Below are 19,968 nucleotides of genomic sequence, written 5' to 3' on the forward strand. Positions count from 1 at the left end.
GGCCACATACAGTAATATTGTCTTACAATTAGCATCATATAGTAATAATGGCAAAAATCTTGTACTAATGTGCCCCATCCAGGTCCCCATCTTGTGGCTATGTGCCCCATCCAGGTCCCCATCTTGTGGCTATGTGCCCCATCCAGGTCTCCATCTTGTGGCTATGTGCCCCATCCAGGTCTCCATCTTGTAGCTATGTGCCCCATCCAGGTCCCCATCCTGTGGCTATGTGCCCCATCCAGGTCCCCATCTTGTGGCTATGTGCCCCATCCAGGTCCCCATCGTGTGGCTATGTGCCCCATCCAGGTCCCCATCGTGTGGCTATGTGCCCCATCCAGGTCCCCATCGTGTGGCTATGTGCCCCATCCAGGTCCCCATCTTGTGGCTATGTACCCCATCTAGGTCCCCATCTTGTGGCTATGTGCTCCATCCAGGTCCCCGTCCTGTGGCAATGTTCCCGATCCAGGTCCCCATCTTGTGGCTATGTGCCCCATTCAGGTCCCCATCTTGTGGCAATGTTCCCCATCCTGGCCCCCATCTTGTACTAATGTGCCTCATCCAGGTCCCCATCTTGAGGCTATGTGCCCCATCCAGGTCCCCATCTTGTGGCTATGTGCCCCATCCAGGTCCCCATCTTGTGGCTATGTGCCCCATCCAGGTCCCCATCTTGTGGCTATGTGCCCCATCCAGGTCCCCATCTTGTGGCTATGTGCCCCATCCAGGTCCCCATCTTGTGGCTATGTGCCCCATCCAGGTCCCCATCTTCTGGCTCTGTGCTCCATCCAGGTCCCCATTTTGTGGCTATGTGCCCCATCCAGGTCCCCATCTTGTGCCTATGTGCCCCATCCAGGTCCCCATGTTGTGGCTATGTGCCCCATCCAGGTCCCCATCTTGTGGCTATGTGCCCCATCCAGGTCCCCATCCTGTTGCTATGTGCCCCCTGTGCTGTTCTTCACACACATAAAATGGAAAAAAAAAGATGATTCTCACCTGTCCTCCGTTCCCTCGGCGTCCTTCCTGCAGATGTAGCCCGCAGGCACCACAGAGTCTGACCCCCTTGACGATCCCGACCTGGTCCAGGAGGAGCAGCTGACAGCAGCGCTGCATTGCCGCACAGAGACCGTCTCCCAGCACAGCATTTCCAATGCCAGTCACTGGCCAATCAGAGGCCAGCAGCTGACATCTGCGTATGGCAATGACGTCATACTTGCTGCGCTGACACGCAGATATCAGCTGCTGGCCTCTGATTGGCCAGTGACTGGCATTGGAAATGCAGTGCTGGGAAACAGTCTCTGTGTGGCAATTCAGCGCTGCTGTCGGCGGCTCCTCCTGGACCTGGTCAGGATCATCAAGGGGTTTGTGCCTACGGGCCGCATAAAGCAGCCTCAGGGGCCACATGCGGCCCGCGTGTTTGAGAACCCTGGTTTAGACACTGGCAATACACTAAGTTTGTATGACACCATTTGCTTTCACACTATAGGGTCTGCCATTCAGTTTGCACAGGCATTGTTCAACTTCACACCTCCCTGGGCCACCGGTATTATTTAATCTGACATGTAGGTCAGCTAATGTTTACACTGTTTACATCACTAATTTATTTAAACTCTTCAAATACAAACAACCATCTCAGTGACCAAGACAAGATAGTTAAATCACAAAATAGAACCCATATTTTATCATCAAAAACGCAGAATATTTTAGCTGTGTTTTTGTCAGCGTTTTTTTCACCACCCATTAGGCTATGTTCACACTCTTTTGTCTTGTGTCTTGCCATTTTAATGGAATATTAAATGTTAAGTTTTAAATAATCCCCATTCTGCTTACATTACTATATTGTCCTTGTGGGATTAATATCCTTTTCTGATTTATTTTCCTGGCGAAAATTGAATACGCTATTTCTATACTCTTAGGCTAAGTTCACACATAGTGTTTTGCTGCGTATTTTTCAGTAGATTCTTATGCAAATTTTCAGCTGCGTCTTGCAGTACCAGCAAAGTGTATGAGAAACCAGAATTCTCTGTTCACACGTTGCTTTTGTTCGCTGCATATTTTCAGCCTTGCTTGCATTTTTGGAAAATAGAGCATGTCACTTCTTTTAGCAAAAAACGCACCAGCGTTTTTTCACCCATAGGAGATAGATACTACTGCACATGTGCGGGCACCATTTTGCTGGAGGAAAAAGAAATTTGGATGCAGCAATATGGCACTGCCTGCTGCGCTTGAACAGTAGCATCTCTCAGCAACAGAGAGATGCGACTGCGCATGCGCGGGCCGTTTTGCTGCATGTAAATTTCACTTTGGCACAGAAATTACAAAGGCAGTATTTAAAATAGTAGGCAGGTGACTAAAGGCACAATGACCGTCAGAGGCCAGAGATAGGCATACATAATGAGAGCACCAGTTACAGCCCCTCCCCAAAGGCCGCCCCGAAACACGAGCATATCATTATGTCAGAAATGAAAATAAAGATTATAAAAGAACCACAGGACGGATTTCATCATCAAAGGTATCATTTTAATCAGTGTAACAGCGCCCACCTGACAGTGTATGTGGTTTACTGTGCACAATCCTGCTGACAGGTGCACTTTAAGTTTTCATAGAGGAATGTGCGCATACACAATGCTATTTTTGATCCTTTGAAATTAACTAAAACCACGATGGCTGACCGGGTCCTCTACAGGAGGCTGTAGCTGCTGCGTGCTACAGCTGAGTCCTCCACCCTGGCTGCCATATCCTATAATGAGTCCCAAGAGGGATGAAACGCGTCGGAATGCGGTCATCTTTTGAAAGACATCGTGGTCCTAATTCATATTGAAGGATGAAAAATAGCACTGTGTATGCACATATTCCTCTATAAAAACTTAAAAGTGTATTCCCATCTCCTATCAGGAATCAGTCCATATGAACATCATCATCCAGTGTTCAAGAGCCATGCAGCTCGAAAAGCTTATGGACTGATTCCTGTTATACACGCCACCCCTCTTTATTGCTTTGTTGTCTGAGAGGCCTAATTTTTCAGCAATTTTATTTTTAAAGGATTTCCAATAAAGATTTTGTGAATTTTTAATTATTCCGGTGTGTTGAGCTGGTTCCAACTTTAATTTCCTCAATTACCTTCAGCGCTGTGCAGCAGCGGAGATACCGTGCTCCTCCCGGATTGGAACAGCATCTCAGGGGTGAGCTGAATTTTTTCTTATCATTTATCTGTGTGACTGGTACCTTATCTGGGTGCATCTATAATAGCAGGCAGCCACCCCCCATGGATGATAGATCACTGATAGGAGTGTGAATGGTTGTCTGTCAGTATTTTGCCCCTGTGCTGCCTCTGCCTTTATCACAGGGGCTGCTGCATCCTGCAGTATATAGGTATTGTGACCAGGTATGGGTAAGTATGGCTTTTACTGTGATGTTTATTGGATTAGGAAGTTGGCCATCCACCATTTTCCTTTAGACCAAGGATATAAGACATTTTTCCAGTAAGTCTGTGTAAATACCATCTAGCGTAGATTGTAGAGGTCCTATCCTTCCCATCCTCCGGTACCTCCATACGTGTCTTGCAGAAGGTACATAAAGTTGTGTTACCTAGTAAATAAAAAAAACACACAATTAAATACTAGATCAGACTCTCATCATGGTATATGCACACATTACACAAATCACAGAGCCTAAGGCTATATTCACACTAGATGCTTTTTCAGCAGCAAAACCTGATCTCTTGCCAGGAAGGTTTGTTCAGGATTTTGCTTTAGTTTTTTGCTGCTTTTTCTTTTCCCCACTGTCCTTTTGTCTCTTTATGCATGTACATAAATTCAGTGAAAAAAGATCTCATTCTATTTCAGCAGGTTTTGGCACAAAAAAAAGCTGCAAAACTTGATACTTGCGGTTTTTGCTGCATTTTTTCACCATCCATTACTTCCAATGGGTGAAAAACGCTGAAAGAAGGGACATGCTCTATCTTGCAAAAAACATGAAAAGTACAAAAGACTGATGACACAAAAAACAATGATGCACGCATGAGATTTCTAGAATCTCAGACTTTGCTGGTACTGTAAAATGCAGCTGAAAATTTGCATAAAAAAACGCCTAGTGTGAACACAGCCTAAAAGCGATAATATTAGCTATGTAGCAGGTTTTACTTCTCGATGTTCAGATGACGATTTATTACAGACATACAGTGGGTACGGAAAGTATTCAGACCCCTTTAAATTTGTTTCAAAGCAGCCATTTGGTAAATTCTAAAAAGTTCATTTTTTTTCTCATTAAAGTTCACTCTGCACCCCATCTTGACTGAAAAAAACAGAAATGTAGAAATTTTTGCAAATTTATTAAAAAAGAAAAACTGAAATATTACATGGTCATAAGTATTCAGACCCTTTGCTCAGTATTGAGTAGAAGCACCCTTTTGAGCTAGTACAGCCATGAGTCTTCTTGGGAATGATGCAACATGTTTTTCACACCTGGATTTGGGGATCCTCTGCCATTCTTCCTTGCAGATTCTCTCCAGTTCAGTCAGGTGAGATGGTGAACGTTGGTGGACAGCCATTTTCAGGTCTCTCTAGAGATGCTCAATTGGGTTTAGGTCAGGGCTCTGGCTGGGCCAGTCAAGAATGGTCACAGAGTTGTTCTGAAGCCACTCCTTTGTTATTTTAGCTTTGTACTTAGGGTCATTGTCTTGTAGGAAGGTGAACCTTCAGCCAAGTCTGAGGTACAGAGCACTCTGGAAGAGGTTTTCATCCAGGATATCTCTGTACTTGGCCGCATTCATGTTTCCTTCAATTGCAACCAGTCGTCCTGTCCCTGCAGCTCAAAAACACCCCCATAGCATGATGCTGCCACCACCATGCTTCACTGTTGGGATTGTATTGGGCAGGTGATGAGCAGTGCCTGGTTTTCTCCACATATACCGCTTATATACCATCATCAAAAAGTTCTATCTTTGTCTCATCAGACCAGAGAATCTTATTTCTCATAGTCTGGGAGTCCTTCATGTGTTTTTGAGCAAACTCTATGCGGGCTTTCATATGTCTTGCACTGAGTAGAGGCTTCCGTCAGGCCACTCTGCCATAAAGGCCCGACTGGTGGAGGGCTACAGTGATAGTTGACTTTGTGGAACTTTCTCCCATCTCCCTACTGCATCTCTGGAGCTCAGCCACAGTGATCTTGGGGTTCTTCTTTACCTTTCTCACAAGGCTCTTCTCCCACGATTGCTCAGGTTGGCTGGGAGGCCAGGTCTAGGAAGACTTCTGGTGGTCCCAAACTTCTTCCATTTAAGGATTATGGAGGCCACTGTGCTCTTAGGAACCTTGAGTAATGCAGACATTCTTTTGTAACCTTGGTCAGCTCTGTGCCTTGCCACAATTCTGTCTCTGACATAATTGGGCAGTTCCTTTGAGCTCATGATTCTTATTTGGTCTGACATGCACTGTGAGCTGTGAGGTCTTATACAGACGGGTGTGTGCCTTTCCAAATCAAGTCCTATCAGTTTAATTAAACACAGCTGGACTGAAATGAAGGAGTAGAACCATCTCAAGGAGGATCACAAAGAAATGGACAGCATGTGACTTAAATATGAGTGTCTGAGCAAAGGGTCTGAATACTTATGACCATGTAATAATTCAGTTTTTCTTTTTTAATAAATTTGCAAAAATTTCTACATTTCTGTTTTTTTTCAGTGAAGATGGGGTGCAGAGTGTACTTTAATGATAAAAAGGAGATTTTTGTGTACTCACCGTAAAATCTCTTTCTCTTAGTCCCTAATTGTGGGACACAGGACCATGGGTGTTATGCTGCTGTCCACTAGGAGGCGACACTATGCATAATCTGAAAAAGATTAACCGTGGCTCCTCCTCGGCAGTATACACCCCTGGACGGCGTCAGCCTTCTCCAGTTTTGTGCAAAAGCATTAGGAGGAACGTAACATGGATAACATAATCATGCCTATAAGGCGGCAACTATGTACGAGCTCAAACAAAGACAATATGAGAACTCAACATAACAACGGCCCAGAACGGGCAACAGGGTGGGAGCTGTGTCCCCCAATTAGAGGCTAAGAGAAAGAGATTTTACGGTGAGTAAACAAAAATCTCCTTTACTCGGTCGCCTCATTGGGGGACACAGGACCATGGGACGTCCCAAAGCAGACCCTGGGTGGGAAGCAATGGACGAATATTGTGTAGACAGGCCCCTATAATTGGGGCACCGCCGCCTGCAGAACACATCTACCCAGGCTCGCGTCTGCTGAGGACTGGGTATGAACTGTGTAGTGTTTGGTAAACGTGTGTAGGCTAGTCCAGGTGGCTGCCTTACACACTTGTTGTGCCGAAGCCTGGTGCCAAATGGCCCAGGAGGCCCCTACCGCACGTGTAGAGTGTGCCGTAATACCTGCTGGAAGAGGAGAATTTTTGAGGCGGTAGGCCTCTTGTATGGTGGATTTGATCCACCTGGCAAGGGTAGCTTTGGAAGCTGGCAGACCCTTGCGGCCGCCTTCCAGTAGAAGGAAAAGAGAATCAGACTTCCGGAAGGGCGCAGTCCTAGACACATCGATATGCAATGCCCTGACAAGGTCAAGCGTATGCAGAGCCTTCTGCACTCTATGAACCGGGACCGGACAGAGGGATGGCAGTGAAATTTCCTCATTGAGGTGGAAGTTGGACACAACCTTCAGAAGGAAGGATGGGACCGTACGGAGAACTACCTTGTCCTGGTAAAAAACCAGGAAGGGCCGCCTGCAGGAGTGTGCTGTCAGTTCAGACACCCTGCGTAGCGAGGTGATTGCCACCAGGAAAACCACTTTCTGGGATAGAAGGTGGAGTGGGACTTCACTAAGGGGTTCAAAGGTGTTTCCTGCAATGTTGTCAGCACCAGGTTGAGGTCCCACGTTTCTAGTGGTCGTCTGTAGGGGGGAACTAAATCGGGAAACCCCCTGAAGAAATGTCCTTACTTGCGGCTTGTTAGTAATGCACTTCTGAAAAATCACTGAGAGAGCTGACACCTGGCTCTTAAGGGAGGCCAGGGACAGTCTGGCCTCCAGACCCGATTGGAGAAACCCAAGTACCCTGGGGAGGGAATAAGGGAATGGGGTCTGGCCACGAGATTCGCACCAGGTAAAGAAGGCTTTCCAGGTACGGTAATAAATCTTAGCAGAGGTTGGCTTCTGTGCCCTCATCATGGTTGCAATGACGTCCGGCGAGAACCTTGACTGGGTTAGAACCCAGGTCTCAATGGCCACGCCGTCAAATTGAAGGCCCCTGAGTTCTGGTGGTAGAACGGGCCTTGTGACAGAAGATCCGGGCGGTCGGGGAGACGCCAAGGGACGTCTGCTGTGAGCTGTACGATGTCGGCGTACCATGTACGTCTGGGCCAGTCCGGTGCGATTAGGATGGTTGGAACTCCCTCTTGCTTGATCTTCCTCACCACTCTGGATATCAGGGGGAGAAGTGGAAAAATGTACAGGAGATGGAACTGGGTCCAGTCCTGAACCAGGGTGTCTGCTCCTAGTGCCCGCGGGTCATGTGTTCTGGCCGTGAAGTTGGAGACCTTGGCATTGAAGTGGGATGCCATTAGGTCCACGTCCGGAGTCCCCCAGCGATGGCAGATCTGTCGAAAAACTTCGGGATGGAGAGACCGCTCTCCCGAGTCCATTGCTTGCCGGCTGAGGAAGCCTGCTTCCCAGTTGTCCACACCCGGAATGTGGGCCGCAGAGAGAACCGAACCTGTGTCACTTCTCGCATCGCCTGGGCACTGCGGGTCCCCCCATGGTGATTCACATATGCCACAGCCGTGGCATTGTCAGACTGTACTCTGATGTGAGAGGCTGCCAGTAAGTGATGGAAGGCTGTCAACGCCAGGAGGATGGCACGAATTTCCAAGATGTTGATGGGCATGGTCGCTTCTGCTGGGGACCACTTGCCCTGTGCTCTGTGGTGTAAGTGCACCGCACCCCAACCCGTCAGGCTCACGTCGGTGGTCAGAACCTTCCATTGACCCGTGAGAAAGGATTTCCCCTTTGTTAGTGAGGCTGGCTTGAGCCACCAGTGCAGGGACCTCCTGGTTGACGACGTCAGCTGGAACTCCCTGTCGAGAGAAAAAGGGGTTCCTGTCCCATGACTTGAGGATGGCTAGTTGGAGAGGCCTGAGGTGAAGTTGGGCAAATAGGACCGCTTCTATTGCCGCCATCATCCTGTCGAGGACTCTCATGGCAAACCGGAGAGATCGAGGGGGTTTGCTGAGGAGAGTGCGAACTCCTAGACAGAGAAGCGGTGCCTTGTCTTTGGGAAGGAGCACTAGACCCCTGAAGGTGTTGAATAGCATTCCCAGGAAGGTGAGAGACTGACTCGGGGTTGGTGATGACTTTTGTAGGTTGACTAACCAGCCCAGGCGACTCAGAGTGTCGATTGTGATTGAGATGCTGATCTCGCAGTCCTTGAAAGTAGGAGCCTTGATAAGGAGATCGTCCAGGTATGGAACGACTACTATGCCTCTGGAGTGCAGGACGTCCATGGTGGCTGCCATGACTTTGGTAAACCCTCTGGGAGCCGTGGCGAGTCCGAACGGGAGAGGCACTAACTGGTAGTGGTTCTGGTCGATTGCGAACCTAAGAAATCTCTGATGGGCGGGTGCAATTGGTATATGCAGGTATGCGTCTTGTATATCTATGGAGGCGAGAAATTCTCCCTTCTCCATGGAAGCAATGATGGACCGAAGGGACTCCATGCGGACTTGACGTACCCGTACATATTTGTTGGGCTGTTTTAGGTCCAGTATGGGCCGTACGCCGCCTCCTTTCTCGGGGACTACAAATAGATTGGAGTAGAACCCTCGGAAGCGCTCGGCCGCGGGGACCGGTACTATGACTCCTGCTTGAAGAAGCAAGGAGACTGCTTGGCGGAAGGCACGAGCCTTGGCTGGCGGCTTTGGGGGAACAGAAAGAAAGAGTCTGTTTGGTGGGTTGGAAGTGAACTCTATCTTGTATCCTGAAGACACTAGCTCCCTGACCCACCTGTCTTCTGTAATAGGCAGCCAGACTTGATGAAAGAGCAAAAGTCGGCCGCCTATGGGTGGGGTGTCTTCCGGAGTCCGTGAGTCATGATGAGGAGGAAATCTGAGATTTTCCTCCTTTGGACTTTGACTGGCCTGCTTTTGACTGCCAGGTCTTGTCCGACTTTTGCGTCGACCGCGAGTTGTCCCTGTGTGGGGAGCGGTTGCTATTTTGTGCTGGAAGCGAGACGGACCAACCTGAAGAGTTCCGAAAGGATCAGAATCGAGTTTGGTTACGCTTCCTGTAAGTGCGTTTGGGTTTCAGTTGGGGGAGAGAGGTACTCATACCCCCGGTGGCGATGGATATCATCATGTCCAACTGTTTGCCAAAAAGTCGACCATTGAGGTACGGGAGGTGCGTGAGGGACTTCCTTGAGACTGCGTCTGCTTTCCATTTCCGCAGCCAGAGGATACGCCGAATCGTGATGGTGTTTGATGCTATCCCTGCTGCACCCCTTGCTGAATCCAGAGCTGCATGAAGCATGTAATCTGCTACAACTGCTATTTGAACCGCTTGGTCCGACAGCTCAGGAGCAGATGCATCGAGGCCAGCTTGTAAATTTTTGGGGCCAAGCCAGGATGGCCTTGGCAGCCCAAACTGAAGCGAACGGGGGAGCCAGGGAGGCCTCTGCGCCCTCGAAAATTGAACGAGCCATGCGTTCCACCTGTCGGTCTGCTGCATCCCTGAGGGTTGAGCTATCTGGCAGTGAAAGGAGTGACTGTGGTGCTAGCCTAGAGACTGGGGGATCCACTTTGGGTGGATCTGTCCATTCCTTGGTGACCTCCTGTGGGAAGGGGTACCGCGCCTCCAGATATTTGCGATTTAAGGATCGATTTAAACTCTGGGTGGTCAAAGATCTTAGGCGGCTTCAGAGCTCCTTCAAAGGAAATGTTCAGGAGCCTCCGGGGGCGAATCAGAAATGTCTCGATGGATGGACGAGATTACGTCCTCAACTAGCGCTGTATTGCTAGGGGGGATTGGGATCAGGGACCCTTCAGTTTCCTTGTCAGAGTCGGAATCACAGATGTCTTCCGAATCCTGTGTATCGCTAAGGCGTCTCCTGCTGGATGAACCGGGGCGGAGGCCTTCTCTGGTCGGGGATCACTGCGGAGATCTGCATTGTCTGTTCCTGGTAGGGGACGGTCTAAATGACCTGGAATTTCGGTGTCTCTCCCTAGAAGGGGATGACCGTGTGCTAAGGGATGACGCAGATGAACGTGACCTGTGGGTCTGCTTGCGTCCTGACCTAGACGTGGATGTGCCCGGGTCGTCATGTCCCTGAGTCGAGCTTTCCCTTTGCTGGGTAGCGTTCATAGCCGAGGCATGACGCTGCAGAGCCTGAAGCAATGTGGAGGTTAGGTTATCTATAGACTGCGTCATAGATTGCGACATCTGAGTGACCCATTCCTGCGTGGCATTAGACCCGAAGCATTGGCAGGGGTTTCTTGGAGCTCTGGCACAGTAGTCTGGATGCAGTCCTGGTAGTGTAGGTACGTGCTGCCACTGGGGAGAGTATTACTGCAGGCTGTACAGAGTGCATAATAGCAGTCCTGCCTGGTTCTCTTGGACCTTGAGTCCGGCATAGTGCACAGGGGTGGCTATGCAGAGGGCCCTACAGGGGTGGCTATGCAGAGGAGCTTATAAGAAATAATGGATTCACAGCGGAGGAAGAACTCCAACTGTGATCTTACCCCACCAGTGTGCCCCTAGGTCCAGCGCCAAAGATCCACAGTCCTGTGCCTCCCCGGAGACTGGCAGGCCTGGTCTGTATCTGCCGACCGGTAGCTGCAGGGTTAATTCTTTATCCTGCAGCAGATAATGGCCGCCGGAGTAAAGTTTAAGGAAGAAGGGGGGCGGATAGCTGAAAAGGACGGCAGTTGCTGTGTGAAATCGCGCCCTTTCAGTCTGGATCTGCCCCCTCTATGACACTGTAGAGTGTCATATTTGTCATCCGGGGGGCGGAGTCTGATGCCCAAAGGGGCTCCAGGCCGGCGCGGAAGTCCGGGAGGGGGCCGGATCTGAACTGGACCCCCCCCCCCCCCCCCGGATTTAAAGGCAGGATAGCGGTGGGGTATAAGCGGAAGGGGGGCCCTGAGAAGAGTCCCCCTGAGGCACCATAGAGCTGCTGCTGCCGCAGAGACAGGGCACAGGGAGGCCTGTGCCTGTGTTGTGCCATGCCTGCCTGCACTCCCCCCGACCCCAACAGGAGCCCGCAGCAGGGCTGGGGTCCCTGGATTCAGCTGCAGTGTGCTGGCTACTGGGAGCTGCAGAGTGCTGCCTGTACAGACCCTACCTGAGGCGTTTCAACCTAATGCCCCCAGAGGGGATTAGGGAGGGTGCTGCTGTCACCATCAGGGGGCTTTCGAATTCAACCAGCACCCGAGGGGCTGGGGAAGGAGCAACATGGGGAATAGCCATCTCGACTTCAACTGTGCACCCCGTAATAGGGGGCAGAGGAAGGAGCCATGCCGGGAGTCTCGCAGGAGACCCACTTTTCTTCATCTGCAATCCCGTCGGAGAAAACGGAGTAAAAGTTTTAGGTGTGCCTCCTATGCGACACTAAGCAAAAACGGGTGCAATGAAACAAAGAGTGAAAATTTTAAAGGGGTCTTTTCCATACCCACTGTATACAAAAATGCAACATTTAAACTTCAAATACAATTACTATCTATTTTATGTTAAGGTGTAATTTGAGGAATATTTTCTATTTTCTTAATTTGAAAAACACACTAGACATAACTGATATAGTAAGTTCTGCCTAGTTTATGGCCCACAGGTACGGTGCATGACCCAGATTGTTTTTTCCCTCTCTGAACCACTGTACCTCGCTTCACCCCGTCATAGCTCTGCACTGGGATAACATGGGGTGTTAGCTTTGTCCAGGTCAATGTTTTGGTTTTTTTTCAACCCAGCAAAGCAACTAATTAATTTGGGAGAAAAAATGGCAAATATGAGTTTTATTTTACTTGTCTTGTATAACCAAAAGTCTAATAACAGTGGCCTGGGAGTTTACCACTTACGACTGAGAAATACGGTCATCTTTAGATATTAGAATGGGAGTGATAGAATAAATAAACAAGTCATCAGATTCATGTTTCCAGACAGCCGGCCAGGGATTATGTGTCTAGTCTGACTACTCTGACGTGGTCCCCGAGATAGTGACAGGTCTCTCATTATGTACACTCACAGGGTGAGACCCGTATCAAGTAGAAGGGAGCGGGAGGAGCAGCCAGAGACCACATCACACAGGAGACACATAATCCCAGGTCTACTTTTCAAAGTATCTTTACCCAGAATCACCACAGAGTGTTACAGTTAAAGGAGTATTCCAATCTCCAAGATACTATCCCAACATGTAGTAGGTATAATATCAATAATATTAGCAAATATCTCCAATTAGAAATATAGTATAGTTCGCCTGATAACCTATTTCGCTTACCCCATGAGCAGGACATTGCTGTAGCTTAGGTAGCCATAGTTATGACCACTAACAACTGTCACTATATGAGTGGTGGTAACCATGGATACCTAAGCTGCTGCAATGCCCTGCACATGAGGTAAGCGACATAGGCTATCAGAAGAACTATATTATATTTCTAATTGGAGGAATTTGCTAATATTATTATTATTATACCTACTACATATTGGGATAGGATTTTGGAGATGGGAATACCAATTTTACTTTACTTTACAATACTTTCAATATTCCTGGCTGCAATTGAGCAGCCAGTGTCTGATTCAGGCAGCATGAATCCTAATGACATGATCCCTTTAAATGGCTAAAATAGCAAGTGCCTGTATTAACAAGCAACCTGCCAATCTAATTGGTATTTAACATTTTCTCTGTAATCAAGAATGGAGATATTTGTAATTTTCTTTACTCACTATCTTGGTTAGCTGCCACCCCTGCAGTCTGTCAACGGAGCTGGTCTAGGAAAGGGTTTTCCAACAGAAAGCTCCAGACAATTTCAGTGCCCCCGCGTTTCTGCTAGCAGCCTCAGATAGCGCACAACTCAGGCTGGCGAGCCACTGGATGAATTCATCAGGAGCTTACCACATCTTGGTAAGCAGGACACTGGGAGGTAGTAGAATGGGTTCACTACTGAAGCTAGATAATGAAACAACCCCTTTAAGGCTACGTTCACATGCAGAGGTTTTTTGCTGCATTTTTAAATGCATATTAAAAGCAGCTTTTTACAGTACCAGCAGAAGCTATGAGATTTTTAACACTCTTATGCACACGCTTGTTTTTTTTTTTCCTGATTGAATTTTAGAAGATCAGCGTTTTTGAAATCTGCAGCACGTCAACTCGTTTTTGTAGCATTTTTTTCCCATAGAAAGCAATGAGAAAGGAAAAAAAAACGCAGAAAAAAAACAATAAATGTTTTTTGCGGCGTTTTCAAGCTTTTTTTGGTGAATAAAACTAACTTTATTAAACATGTACTGCAGACAAAGCACACATGTATAATCCACACCCAAAAATGTTGCTAAAAATGTGTCAAAAAACGCTGCAAATTTGTAGTTTTGAACACACAGTTTTTACTGCCAAGAGAGCAAGCTTTGGCTGTAGAAAAAAACCCGCTGCGAGTGAACATAGCCTAATATGTATTTTTTTACCTGGTGTAAATGCCGCTGTTCACCTGAGGGGTTGTATATTTTTCTTCGTGCGCCTCTCTGCTCCTGATATATGGCCGCCTTCTGCCTTGTATGTCCATATAGTCTTGTTAGCCAAGCAGGAGTGATCCTCATGAACATGCTCACTGAAAAAGAGTTAAAGGCCACTCCCACTTGGCAAATAAGGCTATTTTTCTGTGCAGGGAAGTCAGGGCTGCATCTCAGGAATGGAGGGGTGCAGGAACAAAACAAAAACATTCCCACATTAAGCAAAACAACAGCAATAACAACAACTTAAGCATAGTATATAAAATCCCTGCAATGGTGTAATGTTCAAATAGAAAGTCCTTGATACCGCTCCCATCACACAGACATCACATTTGACCAACAAAAATCTGATGAGCTCAGTGATTGTCTGCAGCAGTCAAGTGCGCTGTAGCTGTGATGTCAAAGCTGCAGCCTGTCAAAAAAGACTTAAGCAGGGTGAGGATGCAGTACTGGACCTGAGGATAGGGAGTATTGGTGTGCTTATTTTTAAATGTATGAAACCCTATAATAAAATAATATATATATTCCCAGGCAACCCCTTTCACCGCAAAGACATACATAATATAGAAACTTACTTTATCAGCTTTAATATTCTCTTGCTCAGACAACCAATGGTTGAGTGGACAAAAGTTTCTTCTGGTGTCCCGAGACTTTAACATCTTTACCAAGTTGGTAATAACCTGTAGAAAAAGGAAAAAATACAAAAGTTTAGAAATTAAATCTAAAAATGTGTGACACACACCAAACAATATTTTCCTTCTCACGATGAAGATAAAAAATCTCTTACTTTAGGTCTCCTGGATATGACCCCTTTGCTAATGCACTGTCAGAGACATATGGCCATCATAGACTCGACACCTGTGCATGACCAGACACAGCTAGGCGATAAATGCTGATTGTCGTGGGTTAGAGAAGCAAGAGTTGCACTGATCAAATGATCGCTGGACCAGCTTAAAGAGAATGTCACCAAATTTTTGCTATCCCATCTGAAAACAGCATAATGTAGGGGCCGAGACCCTGATTCCAGCGATGTGTCACTTACTGAGCTGCTTGCTGTCATTTTGATAAAATCGGTGTTTTATCTGCTGCAGATCTAGCAGTTCTCTGAATGCTGAGTCCTATATATTTCCACCAACACCACTGATTGTCAGCTTGCACAGTGTACACAGAAAGTGACCAATCAGTGGTGGGGGCGAGGTTATACAGAGCTCATGAATATGGAAGACTACCTGGCAGCAAGTTTACTATTCCTCTAGTGATAACCTCCTGACACATTACTGGAATCAGGGTCTCAGCCCCTACATCATGCTGCTCTCAGATTAGGTGTGAAAAACGTAGTGACAGATTCCCTTTAAGCTTAGAAAAAGGATTGTCTTCATGTGATAACTTCTTTAAAGGTAACCTGTCATCAGGATTTTATACTTCATACTAACGACGTATCTGTAAAGGAACAGTGATGCTGAATAAATCCATACCTTTCATGTAGAAATCCTTGATGCCCTTTTAGAGAAATCCATTGTTAAAAACTTATGCAAATGAACAGCAAGTGCAGCGGGGTGGGACAATGCACTTGACTCTCTACCTATTCCCCGCTCGCTGACTGCCTCCTGTCTCTGATTGATAGGCCACTCTTCTTTCAATGACCTGCTTTACCTAGGGAGATATTGCCTGTGGCCACACATGTGCAGTAAAGTCCTAACAACGTTGTGAGAGCCGGACTATCAATCTGCACATGCGCCGCCCAAAGCAATGAAGGAAGCGGGCGGAAATTAGGGAGAGTTCCAAGTGCATTGTCACACCTCACTGCACTTGTGGTTCATTTGTGTGCAATTTTAACAAAGGATTTCTCTAAAACATCAAAAAGGATTTCTACAAGCAAGGTAAGGATTTATTCAGCATTGCAGTGCCTTTACTTACATGTCATTAATTTGGTGTATAAAATCCTGATGACAGGTCCCCTTTAAAATGAAACACTTACCACTTGGAAATGTTGCAAAACCCTAAGAAGGTAACAGATAAATAAATACATCCTCCTTTTAGCTACTATTTTACAAGCAAATCAGGGTGAAATACTGAATGATGCATAAATAAAAAATCAGGTTACTGAAAGCATGCCTAATCTGAATGGGGCCTAAAGGTATACTATAAAGGAGCAATGATAGATAAGTTCCACACTCTCCCAAATCTGCAAAAGACGACGAGACATATCTGCCAGCTTGTGCTTTTCTCCAACTAGAACATCAGCACATTTTTCGGTTCTATTTAAAACCTTTAAGTGGAACTCGAGCGTCCTGGTAGCTGGGAAACCTTCGCCTATTATGACACATTAACGCTGAATTCCTCCTTATGAAAACATTATCATTTAGGCTCAATTCCGTTAATGTTCATCAGGCCTATGCTTGTAAGTGAAAAGTGTTGTAAAATCATCCCGAATGGGCAGGACAGAGGCTATTGTAGGCTTGTAGAATGAATAAGCATTGCTTAATTAGCCCATCAGGTTAAGTGCACGCATTAATGGGTCCTTCTTAAAGTCTAGCGTGACATCTTCCTCCAAACATGGCCAAGAAGAAAGTTCCATTAGCAATATTAATACAAGCTTAGTTGATCATTTTCATTCAATTAACTTCTTTCAATTAAATAGATAGCTTGACAAAAGCAGTGATAAAAGACCTGGAGGGACAGATGATGACTCAAGCCGAACATTACTGTGCGAGAGGTCGCTGGTATTAAACGGACAGTAAATCTACCATTCAATTTGGAAAATGCATTTCTCCTGCTTCTGTGTCTTTAATGAGCGGGTGTTTTTTTTTTTTAGCTGACTTGATCTGTTTGCTTAGGACACATTGAGTGGCACTTTTCTACACCAGATCTCTTTCTGGGCTCTACTTGTAACTTGGTCTTTGTAGAGAGCGACAGAGAGAAGAGAGTGTTAAAGAAAAAAGGAAGATTTATTTTCGTGTCAGCCGATAAGGGATTTGCCCTCCATTTGGTCCATTAACATCAACATTATACAAATCCTGATGAGATACTAATTAAGCTGAATTTTAAGACATGAATGCATCTCACTCATCAAAAAGTGTAGAAAATAATCAATCAATCCGGCCGTCTTTCAGCACTCAGGACTAGTGATGAGCGCAAGTGCTCGTTATTTGAGTTTTCTAGGGTGCTCGAGTAACATGTTTGAGTCCCCGCAGCCTCATGTTTCGCGACTGTTAAGACAGCCACAAAACATGAAGGAATTGCCTGACAACCACGAGCAATCCCCGCATGTTTTGTGGCTGTCTAAGAGCCGTGAACATGTCACTCGAGCACCTGCGATACTCGGAGTATACCTGAGCACCCTACACAGACTCGAGTAATGAGCACTTGCGCTCATCACTACTCAAGACCCAAACTGTCATTGTACTCTATCACACTGAACACTTTTACATAAATCCAATGTAGAACTAGAACCCCCTGATCAAGGATTTATCCAAAACGTGCGTCGGGGTGTGCGCCACACTCAGTACCCTGGACCACCTAGGTAATATGCCTCTCAATTTTTGCCTACTTGTTCTCCTGTTTGCTTTTTTATATACTTTCTAACATGCCCCCCATGCTCATTACTATTTATAACATCTAATTAGCATTTGCTGGCCAACTGCCAAGCCTTCCTCTTCACTGCCTGTCATATAAGCACTTTTGGCTAACTACCTGTCATACATTACTTTGGCAGCCAGTGATTCGGTGTTGTGTGCACTTAGTCCCCTTGCTTTCTTGAATTACTCAGTACCTACCATTCTACTTCTATTACTAGTTACTGACTGTTTATTCAATATTGTAAAATAGGGATTTTGTGCCCATGTTTTCACCTTTTGGCTTACTTGTGTAGGGCCACTATACATATACAATTGTCTTATGCCTTAGTATTCAGGGCCATACTACTATACCTTTCTGTGTTAGGCTACGGTAGGTTCATTGATATGTCGCACTAAGCATATTGCACTACATGCTTGGCCTTATCTTACCTGTACATACTTTCTCCTTTGTGGTTCAGGATACATCTATATTTAATCATTTGTGTACTCATATAATGTTTGCATTTTATGAAGTGTGAGCACCCGCTTCTTGAGCACGACCATGTAACCCAGGGTTCCCCAACTCCAGTCCTCAAGGCCCACCAACAGGTCATGTTTTCAGGATTTCCTTAGCATTGCACAGGTGATGGAATTATTGCCTGTGCAGGTGATGCAATTATCACCTGTGTAATACTAAGGAAATCCTGAAAACATGACCTGTTGGTGGGCCTTGAGGACTGGAGTTGGGGAACCCTGATGTAACCAATTGCTTGTGAAATAAAGTTTTTTTACTTTTTCAATTTCACGTTTCTGACCTTTTATGACCTCATGTTCGGTGTTTCTGCTTCTGGGTTCTTTGAGCACCTGAACGCTTTTACATATACAATGTAGACTATGGATGTGCAGCAACCACAGACTTCACTGTACACAGTGCGATCACACAGACTGCCATGTAACACACTTGTGGGGCCACAAACACACAAAAAAAAATTCTAACATCTCAGCTCGGAAAGGAATCTTCAACATAAATATATTTAAGGCTCTGTTCACACTTCTGATTTCAGTTGTTACGTGGTCGAAATGGCTTAAATAATACAGGATAGTGGATACTCGGTTTCATTGGTAAAAATGATTCGCAACACATAAGTCTCTTTTAACCGATTTTCTGCTTCACACAATGCCTCTTTGTTAGGTATGCGGCTGATAGACCACCAGGCATTTGGTTGTAAAGTGTGGAGAAACTCTGCACCCCTGATTACTTCCTCTGCAGCGTCATTGTGCCACGCATTAAAAGATGTGGATATCTTCTACATGGAAAACTTATATTTCCATAGGTTAGTGTTTACCTTTAGATAATAAAAGTTCACTATGTTTCCTACAATCTTCATTCCTTCACCCTCACTCATTTTCAGACCCTCTGGTATACAGTTTGCAACCTGATCCGATAGTCAGATTAATATCTTGTGAGAGTGTCTCTCCCAGTAATATAGGCTGGATGTTAGGTCTGTATATATCCAGGGTGCTGCTGTCTTCAATAGCTCATGTATCAGTACAGCTCCTATGCTACACTTATTTCCTCTTCAAGTGGTTTCCACTTTTTCAACAGTCTGTTTTCTCTTCCCTCCCAGAGACTGTACAAGCCCTCTCTCCTATTCAAACTGTGAATACAGTGCATTGTGAAAGTATTTGGCCCCCTTGAACTTTTATACCTTTTGCCACATTTATGGCTTCAAACATAAAGATATAAAATTCTAATTTTGGGAAGAATCAACAACAAGTGGGACACAATCGTGAAGTGGAACGAAATTTATTGGATATTTTAAACTTTAACAAATTCGAAACTGAAAAGTGGGGTGTGCAATAATATCTATTATATATGTATATGTCCTATCACCTAGCAGAAAGAGCTGTGAGAACCTAAAGCAAGTGGTGTGAAAGACTTATAATTTTTTTGCAAAACACTATGAAAAAAGGGCTTATAGACACTCTGCAGTAGCAAAATAAAAGAACATTTTTCATTTAGACTATTTAAAATGTTACTTAACTTTACACATAGCAAGCGAATGAAAAATTATATGCAAAGGTGTACATAGCTTTGAAAGAGTTATCCAGTCTCAGAAGAAAAATCAACTTCAAGTGACAGCAGACTCTTGATTCGTGACAGTGTGCGATTCACACACTGTCACGATTCCCCTTTATTTCTCATGTCCAATGGCAGTCATTTGTCGACTAGACCTAAAACTCCCAGCATACCATAGAGATGTGCCAGCTCTTAGGGCATTTTGTGAGTTGTTGTTTTGCCACATCAATAGTGCAGCAGATTTCTGACCCTTGCCAAAAGCAGACTTGTCATGTTGGTCATTTGTCTGCCATGGATTATTAGAACTTGAAATTAGCAATACGGAGTGCGGACTCTTTCTTGTTCTTTTTATTCTAGTTGCTACCTACCTGCCTGTTGTGTCTGGCGCTGTTCATTGCCGGCACAGACCGCTCCTGCCGGTGATTCAGCAGCCAGTGCTGATATGTCGACAGAGCGGAGGCTTCTTTTCCGCTCCGCTCTGTTGACAGGGCGGGACTTCCGACGTCATTCTGATTGACAGCCAGATTCCCGCTGCCTAACTGGGAGGGCAACTGTCAATCAGAATGATGTCGGAAGTCACACCCCGACAACCGAGCAGGGCGGAAAAGAAGCTGCCGCTCTGTCGACATGAC

At 45.9% G+C, this 19,968-nt stretch overlaps 1 protein-coding gene across 1 annotated transcript in view; it reads right to left on the bottom strand.

Annotated features, from left to right (window-relative positions):
* The window catches only part of UBE3C (ubiquitin protein ligase E3C), a 150,022-nt gene that overhangs the window by 57,801 nt on the left and 72,253 nt on the right, over positions 1-19,968 (bottom strand). Inside the window, exons 15-16 of the mRNA XM_073677688.1 lie at positions 14,275-14,379; positions 3,495-3,582 (exon numbers count right to left, since the gene is read on the bottom strand). Coding sequence (XP_073533789.1) covers positions 3,495-3,582; positions 14,275-14,379 — 193 coding nt within the window. The remainder of the gene's footprint in view (positions 1-3,494; positions 3,583-14,274; positions 14,380-19,968) is intronic.

The sequence above is a fragment of the Phyllobates terribilis genome, unplaced genomic scaffold (assembly GCF_046119375.1).
Source record: "Phyllobates terribilis strain yellow unplaced genomic scaffold, ASM4611937v1 Scaffold_4__5_contigs__length_816908805, whole genome shotgun sequence".
Taxonomy (NCBI): domain Eukaryota; kingdom Metazoa; phylum Chordata; class Amphibia; order Anura; family Dendrobatidae; genus Phyllobates; species Phyllobates terribilis.